The sequence below is a fragment of the Symphalangus syndactylus genome, chromosome 19, assembly GCF_028878055.3.
Source record: "Symphalangus syndactylus isolate Jambi chromosome 19, NHGRI_mSymSyn1-v2.1_pri, whole genome shotgun sequence".
Lineage (NCBI taxonomy): Eukaryota > Metazoa > Chordata > Mammalia > Primates > Hylobatidae > Symphalangus > Symphalangus syndactylus.
Genome location: NC_072434.2, coordinates 22184472 through 22205978, shown reverse-complemented (window position 1 = coordinate 22205978; position 21507 = coordinate 22184472). Strand labels below are relative to the sequence as shown.

The 21507-nt window shown below is 36.2% G+C and overlaps 1 protein-coding gene across 5 annotated transcripts in view; it reads left to right on the top strand.

Moving 5' to 3' along the window:
• CAMSAP2 (calmodulin regulated spectrin associated protein family member 2) overlaps positions 1–21507 on the top strand; it is a 123647-nt gene that overhangs the window by 87701 nt on the left and 14439 nt on the right. For 3 of the 5 annotated variants that reach the window (XM_055234847.2, XM_055234843.2, XM_055234846.2), the window contains exons 5-9: positions 3794–3826; positions 7419–7560; positions 7924–8063; positions 17210–17303; positions 19965–20052. In XM_055234847.2, coding sequence (XP_055090822.1) covers positions 3794–3826; positions 7419–7560; positions 7924–8063; positions 17210–17303; positions 19965–20052 — 497 coding nt within the window. The remainder of the gene's footprint in view (positions 1–3793; positions 3827–7418; positions 7561–7923; positions 8064–17209; positions 17304–19964; positions 20053–21507) is intronic. The other 2 variants (XM_055234848.2, XM_055234845.2) reach the window with 1 other exon arrangement.

Genomic DNA, 21507 nt, shown 5'->3' with positions numbered 1-21507 from the left:
ACCAGCCTGGCCAACATGGTGAAACCCCGTCTCTACCAAAAATACAAAAATTAGCCAGGTGTGTTGGCATGCGCCCATAATCCCAGCTACTTGGGAGGCTGAGGCAGGAGAATTGCTTGAGCCCGGGAGGCGGAGGTTGCAGTGAGCCGAGATCATGCCAGTGTACTCCAGCCTAAGTGACAGAGTGAGACTCTGTCTCAAAAAAATAAATAAATAAATAAACCTACTAAGAAGAGTTTAAGATTTGTTTGCATTTTTTTTTTTAGACTAATAGTATATAGTCAAAGTACCATGTTCTTAAGTTGTTTCCCTCTGCCCCCACCTTCATTGTGGTTATATTATTCCTTTGAAATACATTTGTGTTAATTGGTTTCTGTATTTGTTCCATTTTACCGATCTTTTTTGACACCATCCTTGTTAACTTTTGTTTTTTGAATATGTAGAACATTGACATAATTCCAAAAATCAGAACTATATAAATGGTATACTTACAGAAGTATCACTCCCTCCCCTATCTCTTCTACCTCTTACTTATTCCACATGTACTCCCTGCCAGCCCTTCTAAATGGACCAAGCACGTATGTGCATGTTTGTTTCTCCTCCTTTCTAGCACAAAACATAACATATTTATTCTTTTGCAGTTTGCCCTTTTCAGTAACTGTATATCCTGGAAATTACTCCATACGGTCCCTAGAGATCTTTCTTTCTTTCTTTTTTTTTTTTGAGACAGAGTCTTACTCTGTCACCCAGGCTGGAGTGCAGTGGCACAATCTCGGTTCACTGCAACCTCCGCCTCCCAGGTTTAAGTGATTCTTCTGCCTCAGCCTCCCAAGTAAGTGGGACTACAGGTGAGCACCACCACACCTGGCTAATCTTTGCATTTTTTTAGTAAAGATGGGGTTTCGCCATGTTGGCCAGGCTGGTCTCAACCTCCTGACCTCGTGATCTACCCGCCTTGGCCTCCCAAAGTGCTGGGATTACAAGTGTGAGCTACTGTGCCCGGCCAGTCATTATTTCTTAAAGCAGCATAGTGCCCTCTTGTGAATATGTGCCATAGTTTCTTCAACTATGTACCTATGTGTAGGCATTTAAGTAGTTTACAGTATCTTGCTATTGCAAATTGTGCTGCACAGAATACTGTTATATGTGGCCTTTTGTATTTTGGACATGTATTTTCAAGGTAAATTTCCTAGAAGTTGGACTGCTAGATTGAAGGGTAAATGCATACTGTATGTAGTTTTGTTAAATGTTGACAAAATCCCCTCCAAAAGAGCTTGTACCATTTTATATTCCATCAGCGATTCTACATAACTTTTGGATCTACAATAGCTAAGAGATTAAGTCTAATGGCTGGGCGTGGTGGCTCACACTTGTAATCCCAGCACTTTGGGAGGCCTAGGTGGGAGGTTCACTTGAGGTCAGGAGCTCAAGACCAGCCTGGCCAACGTGGTGAAACCCCGTCTCTACCAAAAAATACAAAAATTAGCCAAGCATGGTGGTGCATGCCTGTTGTCCCAGCTACTAGGGAGGCTGAGGTGGGAGAATCGCTTGAACCTGGGAGGCGGAGGTTGCAGTGAGCTGAGATAGCTCTGCCGCCCTCTACCCTGGGTGACAGAGGGAGACTGTCTCAAAAAAAAAAAAAAAAAAAGATTAAATCTAGCAAGTTAACAAGTCATGCAGTAACAAGTCACAGCCATGATTAACTCCCTGAAGGACCCCAACTCTTTGAGGTCTCCGATAAAGACCACACCAAACCAATATCCTCTTGGAATGGCCTGAGAGCACCTAGAAGTAGTTCAGGAATTATCCTACCTTGCCAGAATGTTGTAGATACCCAGTGGAAGAGTATTATTTGGAGAGTATTAATGGCAAGTCCTAAGACAACTAGCCAAAATTTAGGGTGAGCCAAACATGTATTATAAAGACAATTGAAAGGAATACTTGAAATTAGAACTATTCCAGAAAATCTGGACTGCCTAGGTTGGCCCCTTTGTTGGTGGAAACTTAATACAAGTTTTTTCACCTGTTATCCATGGGTTTTAAAAAACCCTTTGTTTCTTGCCTGGTGGTCCTGATAAACAGAAAAAAAAAAAAAAAACCTTTGTCCTCATGGTTATTTACATCTTAAAACAGGATTTGATGTTGCAGTTTGCCTAATTCTTCCCTGAAAACCAAAAGGATAGTTGCTGATCACTTCAGAAATGGAGTTATTCTTCAGCAAGGAACTTATGCTATGTATGTATTTGAGCTTTTTGAAGCATACGTATATGAGTATGCATAGTATATTTATTTGTTCTTTTAGTACATTTACTCTTTTTAGTTAAATTTCCTTCACACAGCCAATCTGTGGGTTTCCTTTTTCCCCCAAGAAGATTGCTGTTACCAGTTTAGATCAACGGAGGGGCAAGAGAAAGGCCAGAGCAGTCTGAATTAGTAACAAAATCCAATTGTTGCATATTTTACAAGAAATATGGAATAACTTTAACCGTTAGAGACTTCTTGTACACCTGCTGTTAGGAATAGTCCACAGTAATTTCTTGTTATCACTATTTTCTATTTAATGGGTTCTTCTAGTCTAGAAAACAAAAAAATCCTTGTTTTTAAAATTTCTGTTACAAATTGGAAACCCTGACACGTTTTCAGTGGCTTCCTGCTCTTTCGTCCTGCTCTTATACTTTTTGTGGCTATTATAACTGCAGCTGCCAAAAACGTTCAGTTAAATGGGAGATTAAAATACATTCCACAAAATTATTGAGGCTATTCTTCCTGGTGCTATAAGAAAAATTTATTGGAAATGTTGTTTATATTTAGGAAGCTGGTATGTTTCTGATTCTTCAGGTGACATTTTTCTAATTCTTAAAGTTCTTGAAAATACCTTGTTTATATTATTTTCTAAATAACCTTATTTTTCTGTTAGTTTACACGGAAAAACTTTCTACATAAAAATTTTGGATATGAATTTTAATTTTGGATATGAATTTTAACTCAGATTCTATTTACTTTGGTTCACTTCAACAAATATTTATTCAGAGCAGAAGCTGTTTTAGCAGATACAAAGATAAACACAAAGATTAATTCATGTTATCTGAAATTATGGGTTTATTATATTCACTTTTTTAAAGAAGAAAATTAGATTCTTTGGGACAGCCCTAGATAGTAAATTTAGTAACATTTATATTCTCTTTGTGTGAGTAGTTACTTGCTTTAGACACTTATAAAAATCTTAACTGGTAACAATTGCCAACTAGGTTTTTTTCCATTAATTAAAAGAAACTTTTTATATAGTGAAAGAAATGATCATCTTGGTATATTCTACTGTATTATTATTTGCTATGTACTTGTTTTTATTGAAATTATCTTTCTACTTTGCTTTTTGGGGAATATTGCCTTGTCAGATACAGTCTACTAATATCTAAGAATTATAATTGCAAACCTAGCTGTAGAATATTTTTACTTCCCTTTTGTGACATGGATTTATTTTTTAATATGACATGTGATTCCAAAACTCAGAAATAAAATTTTTTGCTGCTAAAGTATGCAGCATATTCTAGGTATCCTAAAATGAATATCTGTATGGGGAGAGGAGAGAGACAGGAGAAGATGGTGGTCTTTATCATTAGGAACTTATATATTTTTAACTAAAGTATTTATTAACATATGAAATGTTACGAGAACTATAAACTTGGAACTCCACTATCAGAAGCTTTACTATAATTTGTTAATTGAAGATAATTCTGATGAATTTTCCCTTTACCTTTTGCTTTCCCCTTTTTTCCCGCTGCTTCCTCTGAAGTCTCCTTCCAAATGGTTTTGGAAACTGGTTCCAGTAAGTTTGCTCAGCTACTTCAGTTTGCTCTCCAGAATTGTAATTGTAGAATGGTATTGTTTATGTCTTGCTGTTAAAGTCGTTTCATGTAATTCTGTTAGTCACTGAATAGAGATTGGATTTTAAGGTCATGTAAAATGGAAAGATAAAAGATATAGCCACAGTTTAGATCAGAAGTTCTAAAAATAATTTAAAGGGTAAACATCCTATTGCTAATCTTGTCAGTATTCACAGACTATCAGTAAATAGGTTAAAAAAAAAAAACTGATAGGCCAGGTGTGGTGGCTCATACCTGTAATCCCAGCACTTTGGGAGGCCAAGGCGGGCAGATCATGAGGTCAGGAGGTCGAGACCAGCCTGACCAACATGGAAAAACTCCATCTCTACTAAAAATACAAAATTAGCTGGGCGTGGTGGCGCATGCCTGTAATCCCAGCTACTCGGGAGGCTGAGGCAGGAGAATTGCTTGAACCAGGGAGGCAGAGGTTGCAGTGAGCCGAGATCACGCCATTGCACTCCAGCCTGGGCAACAAGAGTGAAACCGTCTCAAAAACAAAAACAAAAACAAAATCTTACTATGTAGCTTCTCATTAATTTAAATACTTTCAGTAAATATTAATTTGAATTGCATGAATAAATTGCCTGCATTTAAAAATCATCTTTGTGGCTGAGCATGGTGGCTCATGCTTATAATCCTAGTACTTTGAGAGGCCATGGTGGGAGGATTGCTTGAGCCCAGGAGTTCAAGACCATCTTGGACAACATATTGAACCCCCATCTCTATTTTTAAAAAATTATCTTTTTGACAGAACTAGTTCCGTTTCAGCTTGAATTATAGATGACTCTTCACTTTTTGTGTGATTAAAAAAGCAGAAGGTTTTCTGTGACCTCACCAGTAGTGGACCAAAACCATATTAAATTCTGATTTGACTTAAAGATTGATCTTTCAGATTTAAATATGGGGATGGGTGTGTTAAACCACTTAAGAACTATTTTACACCCTCGAGAATAAAACTCTAATTTAGAAATATACCATAATGGCCGAGTGTGGTGGCTCATGTGCATAATCCCACACTTTGAGAGGCCAAGGCAGGTGGATCCTTTGAGCCCAGGAGTTTGAGACCAGCCTGGGCAACTTGGCAAAACCCCGTCTCTACAAAAAATACAAAAATGAGGCAGGCGTAATCGTACACACTTGTGGTTTCACCTACTCAAGAGGCTGAGGTGGGAGAATCACCTGAGACCAGGAGGTCGAGGCTGCAGTGAGCCATGATTGTGCCACTGCACTCCAGCCTGGGTAACAGAGTGAGATGCTATCTCCAAAAAAAAAAAAAAAAAATTAAAACAAACAAAAAACAAAAAAAAAGGAGAAGAAAATAAGTATACCATAATGTTGAAATATAAAAATATGGGGTGTTCTTTCTAAATGCCAAACTTCTAAGTTTGCAGAAAGAAAGGGCATGTTTCCATGCAGTGAGTTTATAAAGCAAATAGCATGTTCAAGTACAAAAGACTCTTTCATGAATTGCCGATGAACCTTCTGAGTGCTGGACATAATCTCAAGATTTAAAGTTGGTTTACCTAATACATCTTCTAGAATACAATCTTTAGGAAAATGTTTTGGTATCCCATTCATAATTCTCTGTCTAGTCTAAACCGTAGATACTTATTGCTAATGTCATATAAAGCTGTGTGTGTGTGCGTGCGTGTGTGCGCACACGTGCATACATGTGCCTGTTTGCACATACCTTGTACAAAAGTGCTACTTTGCAGGAGGGAGTAGAACAAATCACATAATTCAGTTCTTTGTTCCATGACCCTGGGTGCTTGGCTTAGTCCAATTCAGGTCATAGGCTGAAAACAAACTACTAGTCCCAGCCCAGTTTTGAGGATGTCCAAGAGGCAGAATATTTTGATCCCAGATAACCAAAGAAAAGCATGTAAGGATCTGGAACAGATACTAATTGTGAGAACGGTAGCTTGAGCCTAGAAGATACCACTGTACTGGTTGATTTCTTTTTTCTTACTTCCTTCCTCTTCCCTCCCCATGGTTGATTTTAAACTGTTTCTTAGCTGCAAAGTGAGGAATTTTCTAAGAATTATGTTAAAATCAGAATCAAAGAATCTATATAGTACCTGCAAGTAATTTTTTTCTGAATATAGTTACCCCCTGAATTAGGGAGGTACTCTTAAGTACGGAGTCTATTATGCACTAATTAATAAGAACCTTCAGAAATCTTTAAGAGGAAAACATGTTCCATGAATTTTGTCCTTGGGTAGCCAGTGAGAGAAATCCAGGAATAAGTATCTCCTTCTTCATTAATGCTGATGCTTTTCTGAGAGATAGCATTGAAAAGAAATCTAACTTCACTACCAAATGTTGTGTTCTCTTTCAATAAATTTTTATTTTTCTATTTTTATTCTCACAAAAGTGTTTTATCTCATAATTATATTTTAATTCTAAAATATAGAGATGACCAATTTAGATGGAATTAGAAGAAAAAATAGTTTGATAACCTTAAAAAAACTACCAGTAATTTATGTTGTGTATTTTGCTAGTAAAATACTTTAGTGTGTACATTCACTAAATCTTCAGCATTATTTTACTTGGCTTTAGAAGAGTTAACAGCTAATAATAGCTAATCTTTATTGATTGTTTGCTATGTGCCCAGCAGGATGCATAGCACTTTGTGTCCATCATCTTACTTAATCTTCCAGTGGTTCTATGAAGTGGGTACTGTTATTACCCCAGTTTACAGATGGGAAAATAAGAAATGAGAGTTTAAGTAACTTGTCCAAGATCACAAAACTAGTAAGTGGCAGAACCAGGATCTGAACCAGGATCTGAATTTGTTCTCTAACTATTACAGCATGTCTCATTTTTTAGAGATCTATTTTTAAAAATTCTATCTAGCCACACCAAACAATCTTTAGGAAACAAAGGTTTCCTCTCTTTTTCTGAGGGGGAGCAAGAACCTGTATACTTGCTCAATTATTAATGAAATCTAAGTTGGGAGGGTTGTTTTTTTTTTTTTCACTTTCAAAGTTGTTAACTATTTGTGTTTCCTCAACATTCAAATAATAACCCAGAATGTCTTGGTGATACTATTCCAGTTCCTCAAATTTCTTTTAAGAGTAGTATATTCTTTTACCTTCCCCCTCATTTTGATAACTCGTTCTGCCTGAATAGTATTCTTGCTCTTCCCATATAAGAATTTTCAGTTTAAATTAAGTCCGAATTAAAGTGGATGAATTTTATTATCTTCAAAAGAGCAGAACTGATTATTTGGATACAAAGTGTTCAAAATCTGTTTTGTGATGCTTTTATACTTAAATATTTAAGCCAAATGTCAGTTAGTGTAAATTAACAGTATGTTATATTAGGTATTGAGCTTCAAAACTATAGCTATTGTTGCTGTGTATTTAACTTTGGTAATACCTAGCATTGTTTAGAAAAAAAGAAATATTGGTGAGTGGTCTCATTTCTCATGATTTATTTTATTACTGATACATTAGAATTTACGGTACTGATTTTTTTCCTATGCATTGTTTGGTACTTATTTATTTTCATGTATTTTTTTTTATATTGTAGGCTCGTTATAGGAAAGAGCAAACATTGCTTAAGCAACTGCCTTGCATTCCATTGGTAGAAAATTTGTTGAAGGATGGGACAGATGGCTGTGCATTAGCTGCCCTTATTCATTTTTACTGTCCTGATGTTGTCAGATTAGAGGGTAAGTGTTCCATTGTAATATTTCTGAACTGTAGACAGATAGTAACCAATATTTAAGACAGTATTATTTTGCACTCTAGCCTAGGTGACAGAGTGGGACCCTGTCTCAAAAAAAAGACAATATTATTTAATAAGTACTGAAGACTTTTTTTTTTAAATAAAGAACATTTATATATAATTCTGAGGGAGGTAGTTCAAAAAAAATAGTGCTCGGTTTCTAAGTCTTAATGTATAATGACTACTATATTTATAAATGTATGTTTGTTAACCAGAATTGTGTATTTGTACTAATTACAAGTTGGATATGAAATATTTATTATCAAATTAATCCAAAGTCACCACCTTGCTCTTTTCTTATTTGAAGATATTTGTTTGAAAGAAACTATGTCTTTGGCTGATAGCCTGTATAATCTGCAGCTGATTCAAGAATTTTGCCAAGAATACTTGAACCAGTGTTGCCATTTCACTCTGGAAGATATGCTCTATGCTGCTTCATCCATAAAGGTAAATTAAATTATTCTATTTTTCCCTTTGCTTTGTTAAAATATGTTTTTTTAAAAAACAAACAAACAAACAAAAACGCCGGGCACAGTGGCTCATGCCTGTAATCCCAGTACTTTGGGAGGGCAAGGTGGGAGGATTGCTTAAGCCTGGGAGATTGAGGCTGCAGCGAGTGATGATCGTGCCACTGCACTCCAGCCTGGGCAACAGAGCAAGACCCTGTCTCAAAAAATAAATAAATAAAATTTTAAAAAATAAAAAATAAACCATAGAACAAGATATATAAATGATCTAGCAACTTTAAGCTTATAGATTAACTATATCAGTCAAAAGAGCTTTTGAAGAAAGTTTTTGATTTTTTTCTCCTTATTTTGTTTTTTAATATACTATTAGCTACAAGTTTCTTTTATAGTGCAAAGCCAAACTTAAAGTCATGTACAAAATTGGCCAGGTGTAGTGACTCATGCCTGTAATCCCAGCACTTTGGGAGGAGGAGGTGGGCAGATAGCTTGAGCTCAGGAGTTCAAGACCAGACTGGGCAACATGGTGAAACCCCATCCCTACAATAAATACAAAAATTAGCTGAGAGTGGTGGCATGTGCCTGTGTTCCCAGCTACTCGGGAGGCTGAGGTAGGAGGATTGCTTGAGTCAGGAAGGCGGAGGTTGCAGTGAGCTGAGATCGTGCCACTGCACCCTAGCCTGGGCAACAGAGCCAGGCCCTGTCTCAAAAAAAGAAAAAAAAAGTCATATACAAAATTGATCTGTTGTCTTAATGTTTGCAAAATAGAGAATAAGCCATTAAATGTTTCTTACAAATAGCAATGCTTACAAATAGTAAGATTATTTATAAATAATGAAGCGTTCTTTCTCTTAAATAATTTTTAATTTTTGAATTAAACAAAAAATTAATTGAAAAGTAACATGTACTATTTAACTACCATTATGCATAAATATATGTGTAGTTAAATGATATGGTATCCTTGCGTATTTTTATGTGTACAATGAGTCATTGAGCATTAAATTGAAATTTAGTTTGTTTATTCTCACTAGATTATATATATAATTGTTCTGTAGTTATCAGACTGTTTGAAATTTGTCACCTTTATTGTCCTTTGACTGTGGGCTAATGTATGCTGTCAGATTGTGTTAAAAGAATAAAATTCCACATGGGTAGTAGTATTTTCTTAATTTTAAGTTGAATATATTTTATTTACATTGATGTTAAATGTTAAAAATAATAATCATGGCCAAGCATGGTGGCTCACACCTGTAATCTCAGCACTTTGGGAGGCTGAGGTAGGCAGATCATTGAGGCCAGGAGTTCGAGACCAGCCTGGCCAACATGGTGAAACCTCACCTTTGCTAAAAATACAAACATCAGCCAGGTGTAGTGGCACGCACCTATAATCCCAGCTACTTGGGAGGCTGAGGCAGGAGAATCACTTGAACCTGGGAGGCAGAGATTGCAGTGAGCTGAGATGGCACCACTGCATTCCAGCCTGGGTGACAGAATAAGACTATGTCTCAAAAAAAAAAAAAAAAAATCATCATTATCGTCATCATGAACAGATTTTTGAAAATCATTCCATTCCATTCCCAAGTTTGAAAATTAAGTTGTGTTATGAATACTGTTATTTTTAATACTTCAAGAATTATTTCTTATCCTCCAGATGTTATTTTAGTAATGTTAGTGTTGTATTTTATGTAAGTCAATAATATAAAGTCAATTCAGAAATCAGAAATGTTTTCTAGTTGAGTCATATTAATTATGAAATACTGAACTACAATATAAAAACGTCAGGCCTGGTGCGGTAGCTCATGCCTATAATCCCAGCACTTTGGGAGGACAAGGCAGGAGGATCGCTTCAGTCCAGGAGTTTGAGACCGGCCTGGGCAACATAGTGAGACCTTTGTCTTTACAGAAAATAAAGTTAGCCAGGCGTGATGGCATACACCTGTAGTACCAGCTACTCAGGAGGTTGATATTGGAGGATTGCTTGAACCTAGGGGGCTGAGACTGCAGAGAGCCCTGATTGCATGACTGCACTCCAAACTTAGTGACGAACCAAGACCCTGTCACCAAAAACAAAACAAAAACCATAGGGGCTTTCTCTTTTAATTTTTAAAGTTTAAAAAAGAGTGTTTAAAATAGTAATTATTTGAAGTTCAAGATTTGCTGTTGCTAAAAACATAGTGGAAATCATATACATGTTATATAAACACAGGCAACCCCCATGTATGCAGTTTTAGTTCTGGTAAACCATTTGGAAGCAGATTGGGGAAATGAACTGGGTACACCTATTGCTTTTGAAGAATTTTAGGTTTTGTTTGCAGCTACTCTAGATTACCAAGTGTCACATGTGCATCATTAGAACAAAACCCTAATTTAAGACACTGAAGAAACTACAGAATGCAAGTGTGTAAAAGTTAAGATGAAAAGAAAGGAGCATTAAACAAGTTTGTCAGCAAAATGTAAAATGGCAAAATTTGGAGATTATTATAACTTTTAGAACATAGCAGGACCCACACTAATGTTTGAAAAATATTTTAGGGAGAGACTATCATATGCTAGACACTGTGCTGAGCCTGGGGATTTGGTCATTTATTCATTCATTGGCAGTTATTTACTATCTCCATGTGCCAGACACTATTCTTAGCTTTGGAGGTAAAGCAGTGAATGAAATGGCAGGGTAAACTATAAAGCCAGTGGTAAAGACATTTCCAAAATAAGCCACTGCTCCTGCTGACCCAAAGTTGTACCCAGTCTCTTGTGTCTGACACATCAAAAAAATTTTTTTTCTAATTGGTGTTGAAGGTTTACACCCTTGCCATTCATATCAGAATGAAAGTTAGGTAATATCATTTCCATATATATCTTGTAATGCTTTTTCTGGTATTTTCAGGTAATAACAGAAATATTAATTTCTGTTAATACCAGAAAAGGCATTAAGAAGATATCTACATTGTCAGCTAAAAATTTAAATGCTACTTCTGTAATCTCAAAGGAAAAAAACAGTCTCACTAAATACATGGAGATAAAAGATTGCATTTGTTTAAGTTGGTATACCTTGGACTTCCAATACATAATATACAGTCCTGATGTTTATATCAACTTTGTCTGGGTACGACCCATATAAAGATATTTTCTTAAATTAGGTATATTTAAACTATGATTGTCTACAGAAAGGGCTTTGGTCACTTTCTATGTTCTTATTACTACCACAGCTTTGACTTCATTTGAATATCTTTTTTAAAAAATTCAATCTTATTTTAAACTTTTAGCTTAAGTTCAAGGGTACATATGCAGATTTGTTACATAGGTAAACTTGTGTCATGGGGGTTTGTGGTACAGATTTTTATTTCATCACCCAGGTATTAAGCCTAATACCCATCAGTTATTTCTCCTGATCTCTCCCTCCTTTCACCTTCCACTCGCGGATAGTTTGCGGTTTCTGTTGTTCTCTTTTTGTCCCTGTGTTTTCATCATATAAGTGAGAGCATGTGGTGTGTGGTTTTGTTTCTGCATTAGTTTGCTAAGGATAATGACCTCCAGCTCCATCTGTGTTCCTACAAAGGACATGATCTTGTTCTTTTTTATGGCTGCATAGTATTCCATGGTGTATATGTACCCCATTTTCTTTATCCAGTCTACCGTTGATGGGCATTTAGGATGATTCCATGTCTTGGCTATTGTTAATAGTACTGCAGTGAACATACACATGCATGTGTCTTTTTGGTGGAATGATTTATGTTCCTTTGGGATATACCCAGTAATGGGATTGCTGGGTTGAATAGTATTTCTGTTTTTAGGTCTTTGAGGAATTACCACACTGTTTTCCACATTGGTTGAACCAGTTTACACTCCTACCAACAGTGTGTAAATGTTCCTTTTTCTCTGCAACTTTGTCAGCACCTATTATTTTTTGACTTTTTAGTAATAGCCATTCTAACTGGTGTGAGATGGTATCTCATTGTGGTTTTGATTTGCATTTCTCTAATGATCAGTGATATTGGGCTTTTTTTCATATGCTTGTTGGCTGTGTGTATGTCTGTGTCTTTTGAAAAGTGTCTGTTCATGTCCTTTGCCCACTTCTTAATGGGATTATTTTTATCTTGTAAATATGTTTAAGTCCCTTATAGATGCTGGATATGAGACCTTGGTCAGATGCATAGTTGCAAAAATTTTCTCCCATTCTATAAGCTCTCTGTTCGCACTGTTGATAATTTCTTTTGCTGTGCAGAAGCTCTATAGTTTAATTAGATCCTATTTGTCAATTTTTGCTTTTGTTGCAATTTCTTTTGACACCTTTGTCATGAAGTCTTTGCCCATTCCTATGTCCAGAATGGTACTGCCTAGGTTTTCTTCCAGGGTTTTTATAGTTTTGGGTGTATATTTAATTCTCTAATCCATCTTGAGTTAATTTTTTTATATAGTGTAAGGAAAGTGTCTGTTTTCAATCTTCTGAGTATGGCTAGACCGTTATCCCAACACCATTTGTTGAATAGGGATTCCTTCCCCATTGTTTGCTTTGGTCAGCTTTTTCAAAGATCAGATGGTTGTAGGTATGTGGCCTTATTTCTGGGCTCTCTATTCTGTTCCATTTTTATACCAGTACCATGCTGTTTTGGTTACTGTAGCCCTGTAATATAGTTTGCAGTCAGGTAACATGATGCCTCCTGCTTTGTTCTTTTTGCTTAGGATTGCCTTGGCTATTCAGGTTCTTTTTTGGTTCAATATGATTTTTAAAATAGTTTTTTTTTAGTTCTATGAAGAATATCATTGGTAGTTTAATAAGAATAGCATTGAATCTATACATTGATTTGGGCAGTATGGCTATTCTAACAATATTGATTCTTCCTGTCCATGAACATGGAATGTTTTTCCATTTGTTTGTATCATCTCTGATTTCTTTGAGCAGTGTATTGTAGTTCTTCTTGTAGAGATCTTTCACTTCCCTGGTTAGCTGTATTCCTAGGTATTTTATTCTTTTTGTGCCAATTGTGAATGGGATTGCATTCCTGATTTGGCTCTTGGCTTAACTGTTGTTGGTATATAGGAATGTTAGTGATTTTTGTACACTGATTTTGTATCCTGAGACTTTGCTGAAGTTGTTTATCAGCTTAAGGAGCTTTTGGGACAAGAGTATGTAGCCTTATGACCATCTTAACTAAAAGAAGGAAAGAAGAAGCTTTTAAATGAAATTAATCTGGCATCATTCCTGAAATATGGTGACAGATTTATTGCTGTTTAATCGTCATGAACTCAGAAAGACATAATCTTCATGAGCTTTAATTACTGGGAAAATTATTTCTTACTGTACTGATATCTTGTGGCCAAATAGTACAATTATGTTATTAGGATGGCTATCTTACCAAAGTCCTTAAAATATTAACTTATTTTCTGTTCAACAGATAATTATTGAGCACTTAAGCAGTATTTTTTTTTCAAAATATAATCAGCTTTCAGTTAACTAGACTAGTAAAATGGAACCTAGCACCAGTACTTAAAAACCAATTTTATACTTTGGCTTTAGAAAGTATACCATAAAGATAAGTGTAAAGAAGAAATATAAATCACAGTAATCTTATTACTCAGGAATATTCTGTCAACGTTTTGATGTTTTACTGTTTTTTTTAGTACGTAGGTTCATTCATTTGTACATTCATTTAATAAATATTTATTGAGCATCTATCATGTGCCAGACACTGTTTTAAACACTGAAGATATAATCATGAGCATAAGCTTTGTCTTCTTAGACCTTATCATCTGGAGGGTAAGATGAGGAACCCTGAAGAATGTAGTAATAGATAAATCTGGGAAGAGAAAAAGGGATTGTACCAAGTAGCCTCTTGTAAGCCATAGTAAGATTCCCTTTACCTCAAGAACAATGGAAAGAGAGTTGCATTTTGAAAAGTTTGTTTTCTTAGCAAGCCAAAGAAAAAGCTATGGTGTTCCAAACAAGGCAAAAATGTTTGAATCAGAGCAGTTAGGATGGAGAGAAGTTGGTGAATTCCAGAAATATTTAGGATGCAAAATCTGCATGCTTTGGTGATGAATTGGACATGGGAGAGAGAAGAAGGTGTCAAGGATGACTCCTGGGTTTCTGGTTTGCACACTGGGATAGCGGTGCCATTCAGTGAGATAGGACTGCAATAAGATCACATTTGTAGGATCACATTTGGAAGGTCACTATTTCAATTTTGGACATAGGCCTTTGAGATAGCCAAAAGAAAATGCTCGGTAGGCCACCGTATATATAAGTGCAGTCAGTACATTTGAGAATCATTTAGTAGCTGATGGACGTAGGCACAGCAGTGTTTCAAAGAGGGGCGAGATCAGGAATATCAAATACAGCTGAGAAGTCAAGTAAGATGGGAAATCTGTTTGATTTAGCAACATATGTACATCATTGGTGACTTGAGCAGTTGCTGTTAGGGGAATGATGTGACTCAGTGCCAAGACTGAAGTAGATTGGAGAGTAAAAGTGATGAAATGGAAAATGTCAGTAGAGGCCTGCTCCTAAAAGAAGTTTGTGAAGAGGTAAAAAGATGGCGGGAATGAGGAGAAACTAGAGAATAGTTATTGAGTAAAGGTTTTCTTTCATTTATTTTGATGGGAGGGATTTGAGCATGTTTAAAAGCCAAATAGGAAGGATTCTGTTGAGAGGTGAAGGATACATATGTAGGAGAGAAAAGTAGGATTAAGAATATAATGGCATTCACAGCAATTTGAATGGAATTGGAGACCATTATTCTAAGTGAAGTAACTCAGGAATGGAAAACCAAACATATGTTCTCACTTATAAGTGGGAGCTAAGCTATAAGAATGATACAATGGACTTTGGGGACTCAGGGAAAAAAGCAGGAGGGAGGTGAGGGATAAAAGACTACACATTGGGTACAGTGTACACTGCTTGGGTGATGGGTGCACCCAGAATCTCAGAAATTACCTAAAGAACTTATTCATGTAACCAAACACCACCTGTTCCCCCAAACACCTATTAAAATAAGAAATAAAATTTTTAAAACTATAAAGTTTCTGAGAAGTCAGGCAGGGATGAGATCCACTGCATAGCCTTTACGGATTATAAGCATTCTTATTACTTTTTTTAGTCATAAATTTTAATGGCTGCTTCAATTAGTATGTATCTGTATATCAACATTCTAAAATTCCGAGAATTTATAGTAAAAGCAAACACTGAAGGTAAAGTAAAAACCTACCAAATGCTCTTCACCACTGTTCATTATCTTCTGTAACACTCCAGACTCTTACACTCAGCCACCTACAAGACAGGTCCACTTAAATGTCCAGTGAACATCTCAAACAATGACTCCATTACCTGTTTCTCCCAGTCCTGTCTCACTATTAGTTGCTCAAGACAAAAACCTAAGAGTCATCACTCTTGATTCTTCTCTTTTCATCACTTTCTTTTTATATTTTTTAGAGACAGGGTCTCACTCTGTCACCCAGGCTGGAGTGCAGTGGCACAATCAGCCAAATCCTGGGCTCAAGCTGTATTCCTGCCCCAGCCTCCCAAGCAGCTAGGATGACAGGCATGTGCCACTGTGCGTAGCTAATTTTTAAAATTTTTATAGAGGCAAGCTGTGTTGCCCAGGCTGGTCTCAACCTCCAGGCCTCAATCAGTCCCTTCCTCCTCAGCCTCCTCAAGCACTGGGATTACAGGCATGAGCCACTGTGCCCAGCCTCTTTTCTTCACTTTCTACGTACACAGTAGCCTTCCAGAACTATCAGATGAGAGATCATATTTGAAAGTCACCAACTTAAATATGAGAAACAAAACCGAGAGAACGCATGAGTTCTAGTGGAGAGCATATAGAGTTTAAGGATTATTCATAATTGGCAAGTAGGAAGAAGGCAAGACATTAGAAAATAACCATATCCAGGATAATCTTAAAAACTTAAATTTAATATGAAATAAGACCTTATTAAATATTAATAAATTTGATAGTAACTGTTCTATTAAATGCCAAATACCCAAAATTTAGAAAACATATTATTTTAAATAGTTATGAAAACAGATTTTGTACAGTTTTTAAAAATTTACCAAATGCCTAAAATTGAAATAATTCTTCATGCTTGTAGCTTTTATTATATATGCATTTTAAAATATAAGCTTGTAGTAGAAATATGCTTTTGAGGACCCTTAATCCTTTCTCTTAATTTTAAGCCGTTTAAAAAATTATTTACATTTTAAAATAGTAATAATAAAAGGTAACATTGTTGACTTAATAATAACTTTTCGAAGTTAGGTAGATACATTAATTGTATAAATAATGTTTTGTACATTTCAAAATTATTAAAAATTAGCTATAAAAATTTAGTTTTGGTGTTATTTAGCACCTGTATTACTGGTGAGTTTAGCATTACTGAACACATACATATAACTTTTTTTTTTTTGAGACGGAGTCTTTCCCTGTCACCCAGGCTGGAGTGCAATGGCATGATCTTGGCTCACTGCAACCTCTGCCTCTTGGGTTCAAGCTATTCTCCTGCCTCAGCCTCTCAAGTAGCTAGGATTACAGGCACACACGACCACACCTGGCTAGTTTTTTTTATCTTTAGTAGAGATGGGGTTTCACCTTGTTGGCCAGGCTGGCCTCAAACTCCTGACCTCATGATCCGCCCACCTTGGCCTCCCAAAGTGCTGGGGTTATAGGCGTGAGTCACCACACCCAGCCACATAAAATATTTTTTTAGCACTACATCCAATTATGTTTTGGAGAAATTTCTAGGGATCTGAGTAGAGCTTAGTTATTTTTTGAAAGTGATAACCCCTCTTTAGAGTGTCAGATGATTGAATAACTTTTTAAGTTGCTTATATTTACTTTGGAATGAAAGTCCCTTATATATTATCTCAGTATTCTACACAGTTAGTGGTATTCATGCCTGCTAGATCAATTGGACCACCATTTTAGAACTATAGAGCAAATGATCAGCAAGAGGTTTTGAATAGTTGTTGTAATTTTTACCCACAAGAGTTAATATTCCATCCCATGTTTAATAGCCTGTAGTGAATATACTCCAGTGATGAATGAATGAGATTTAAATCTGTATTTTAAAACAGTAAAATTCTGTTTATCATGAAGTTTTACCTAATGTAGGCTTTCTCTTAAATTTCCTATATAGAGTAATTATTTGGTGTTCATGGCGGAACTGTTCTGGTGGTTTGAAGTGGTGAAGCCGTCTTTTGTACAGCCTCGCGTTGTTCGTCCACAAGGAGGTAATCAATCTTTTTAATTTTAAATGTTCCTATGAACAGAAAAAAATGGAATGTTGATATAACCTTACCTGGTTACGTTTTTAGAAAGCAGCCTATTTTTTTTTTTTAGATTTCAGCTATTACACTTGATAGATTCTCCTAACCTCTTAAAATGGTTAGAGGAGAAGAAAAAGAAAATGGAGGGAATAGCTTTGAATTTGAAGTCTTATGATGTGGAACTTTTAGCTTTAACTGTCCATTTCTTTTCTTTGCATCTTTTATCCTTGTCCCAGCTTTTATTCCCTTTTAGATTCTTAGTTTTTAACATTGTGTTACCCAGAATCCCCACAAATTATTGTTTGGCCTTAACTCGCAACTCGAATTTGCCATTAAACCATAAAAAGGTTTGTATGGATTTTTAAACCTAGTGGATTTTGTGACTATTATATCATGAACTATTGATTGTACATAATAAGAATAAAACTAGTAAGAAATAAGGGGGTTACTGTAAAGACCCCTAGATATAAGGAACAAAAAATCTTCCTAAATTTTCTGTAAAGCAAAATTTTACATAGCAAAACCAATTTTCTCTTGGCTCCCATTATAAAACTAGAGGTTTATTTCTAGACTGGGTGCGGTGGCTCAAGCCTGTAATCCTAGCACTTTGAGAGGTCAAAGCAGGTGGATTACCTGAGGTCAGGAGTTCGAAACCAGGCTGGTCAACATGGTGAAACCCTATCTCTACTAAAAATACAAAAATTAGCCAGGCATGTTGGTGCATGCCTGTAATCCCAGCTACTCAGGAGGCTGAGACAGTAGAATTACTTGAACCCAGGAGGCAGAGGTTGCAGTGAGCCGAGATTGCACCACTGCACTCCAGCCTGGGTGACAGAGATGAGACACTGTCTCAAAAAAAAAGAAAAAAAAAACTAGAAGTTTATTTCTATAGGGGGAAAAATGATCTTAAATTATAAGCTTAGCCCACTAAAGAACTTTCCTCCAGCATAACTTATGGAAACATTTCTGTCTGCTACCAATAGCTGCCCTACGCAACACATGATTATTGTGCATCCCAACTACTCAGCAGCTTTCCTTGGCTCCAAAGTTTGTTATTTGTGTAACTGCTACCGTTACCTGCACCTCCCCCCAAACCCCCAAAAAATAAAAGAAGAGAAAGTGATCAGGAAGGAGGAAAAACATATGTAGCCAAAGGGGAGGCATAGTCTAGTGAGTACAATGAGGTTACTTCAGGCAGCCTGCTGCATCTCAGGCAAAAATCTGTGAAATAAGCAATAATTCGAGTATTGCTAAGCTTCTTAAGGCAGATTCTGAATATCGAGTCACTATATAACATTATATAACTTCTTTACATGCCTATAAAAAAATTGAGATGCTCCCCTAAGGCCATTGAATGAAGTCAGATATTCTTAGTAATTTTCATAACCAATATTTGTATAATTTTTAAAAATTATTAATAGGGTTTTCACTACATTACTTTCTGTGATTTCACCTGTGAAACTCACTATTCAAAATACCAACAGCTGTTGCATCAGATCTCAAAGTCAAAAAGTAAATTGAGTCTTCCTCCAGAGTTACTTACAAAAATAAAAGTATACCAGCAGGTTTAATTATTTTCTAAAGAAATTGTTTTTCTCTAATTGACCAAAATACCAGCTATTTCGTAAAGAGGCAGAGCTGACCATATGTATCTGAAGTTCTATGAAAGCTTTCACAAATTAAACACTCAAACTTATTTTTGTTTTTTTGTTTTGTTTTGTTTTGTTTTGTTTTTGAGATAGAGTCTCACTCTGTTGCCCAGGCTGGAGTGCAGTGGCATGATCTCGGCTCACTGCAAGCTCCGTCTCCCAGGTTCACGCCATTCTCCTGCCTCAGCCTCCCCAGTAGCTGAGACTGCAGGTGCCTGCCACCACGCCCGGCTAATTTTTTTGTATTTTTAGTAGAGGTGGGGTTTCACCATGTTAGCCAGGATGGTCTCGATCTCCTGACCTCATGATCCGCCAGCCTCAGCCTCCCAAAGTGCTGGGATTACAGGCGTGAACCACCGCACCCAGCCACTTATTTTTGTTTTAAATACATGTATTTATTTTATGTTAGGCTTTTTCCCCCTAATTATCCTTAATCAGATGAATTTTTTAATTTAAGAAATTTTTGGCCAGGCGTGGTGGCTTACGCCTGTAATCCCAGCATTTTGGGAGGCTGAAGCGGGCAGATCACAAGGTCAGGAGTTCGAGACCAGCCTGGTCAATATGGTGAAACCCTGTCTCCACTAAAAATACAAAAATTAGCCAAGTGTGGTGGCAGGCGCCTGTAGTCCCAGCTGCTTGGGAGGCTGAGGCAGGAGAATCGCTTGAACCCAAGAGGTGGAGGTTGCAGTGAGCTGAGATCGTGCCATTGCACTCCAGCCTGGGCGACAGAGCGAGACTCCATCTAAAAAAAAAAGAAATTTTTTTTAAATTTTGAATTTAAGTCTGAATACTTCAAAAAGATCTTAAAGAAACTTGACCCTTTGAAAATTATTTAAGAAGAAAACTTTATGCTATGATTTCTCAATACGCAGAAAGGGAAATAGAAGTTAAATTTTATTATAAATTTGTTTATGGTCCAGAATTTTTCATAGAAATATGCTAATTTGAGGGTCTTTTTAAACATCTTTTATTCCAGCTGAACCTGTAAAAGATATGCCTTCAATTCCTGTCTTGAATGCTGCCAAAAGAAATGTCTTAGATGGTAGTTCTGACTTCCCTTCAAGGTAAACTCCACAATGACTTTATTTTCACCATTTCTATTCTATTTACCAATTAAATCAAATAATATTGTATTACATTAAATAAGGTTTTTAAGAATTTCAGTTGGATTTTGAACTGTTATAAGTAGCTTACCCTATTAAAGCCTGTTTTAACTTAAATATAAATTGAAATATACACTGAAATGAATGTTTATGTACCACACTGAAAAGATGGGATAATATATTCTAAGTTCCCAATAGCCAACCTAAAACCAAACTATTGATGCATAACTTGTTCATAATTGAGAACTGTCTAATAGGTAACTCTTAGGCCTTGGAGGGAAATTTTGAAATTCTATTAGGACTTTTACATATTTTATTATTTTAAAAATCTTTGAAGGTTTTTCCTGCTGTCCTTTTTTTTTTTCTGGTTAGGATAGTTATTGAGAGATCACAGTGTTACCCACACAATGGGTGGGTTTGATCTCTTGGCAGATGACAGTCCAAAACCACAACCAAGGAGGATTTAACAAGACGAGGATTCCATTACTTGCAGCAAGTAAGGAGGACACCGGGAATAATTCCCCAAAGCAGTGCCTCCTCAAGCAAAGGTGAAAATAGGGCTTTTAGTAGGCTGGTTAGCCGTATCATTGTGTGTAGAGGTGGAGTAAAGGCAGTAAAGGCACAGTCATCAGCCACGCTGCTGCATACTGGCATGTATAGAAAATGCGGAATAAGCTCCTCCTTGGATGGGATTTTTAGTGTGGTAATGGTAATACATCTCCGTCTCAGGCATCTCTGCATCCACCCAGCTTGTGTAGTTTTTGTTTTGTAATGTGGGGTTGGGCTGCTTCCTGGAAATTTCTGAAACAATAAAAATCTCAAGGTACAACAGTTACAAGCAGGTACCTTTTCACAGTGTGTACCTGAAAACCCAAGGACCCTGGGTTACAGTAGAATATTTATTATAATATTGAATCTTTAATGCTTTAGTACATAATATTAGGAACTAAATTGAAAGCAAAGTAAAAATGTCCTATCATATTAATACCTAGGTAATCCTGACTTCTCACCCAGGTATGTGATAGGGACATTAGTTTGTTTAAAGATGTATTTCAGCAGCTCCTATAAGCAGCTTTTTATTTGAATTTATTAGAACCTACAATTTATATTGACTTTGGACTCCCTAATCGATCTGATTTTTTTACGTTAAAACTAATGTCTTTTGTGGGTTTTTGGAAATTCAGACACATTAAAAATACGTTTCAAAAATTATGAGTAAAACATTCAAAGTAATTTCTGTATGAATTCTTGGCTTAACACAAAAATATGAAATTTAGTAGGCATGGTGGGTCAATAGTGACATTTCCTTCCTTGATGATTTGGAAAACACTCAGTGTTCTAGGTCATCACTCTTGCTCTATTAAATCTTTAAATTCCACTTTCAAAGTGGAGGAAAGTAAAGCTTTCCACTCAAAG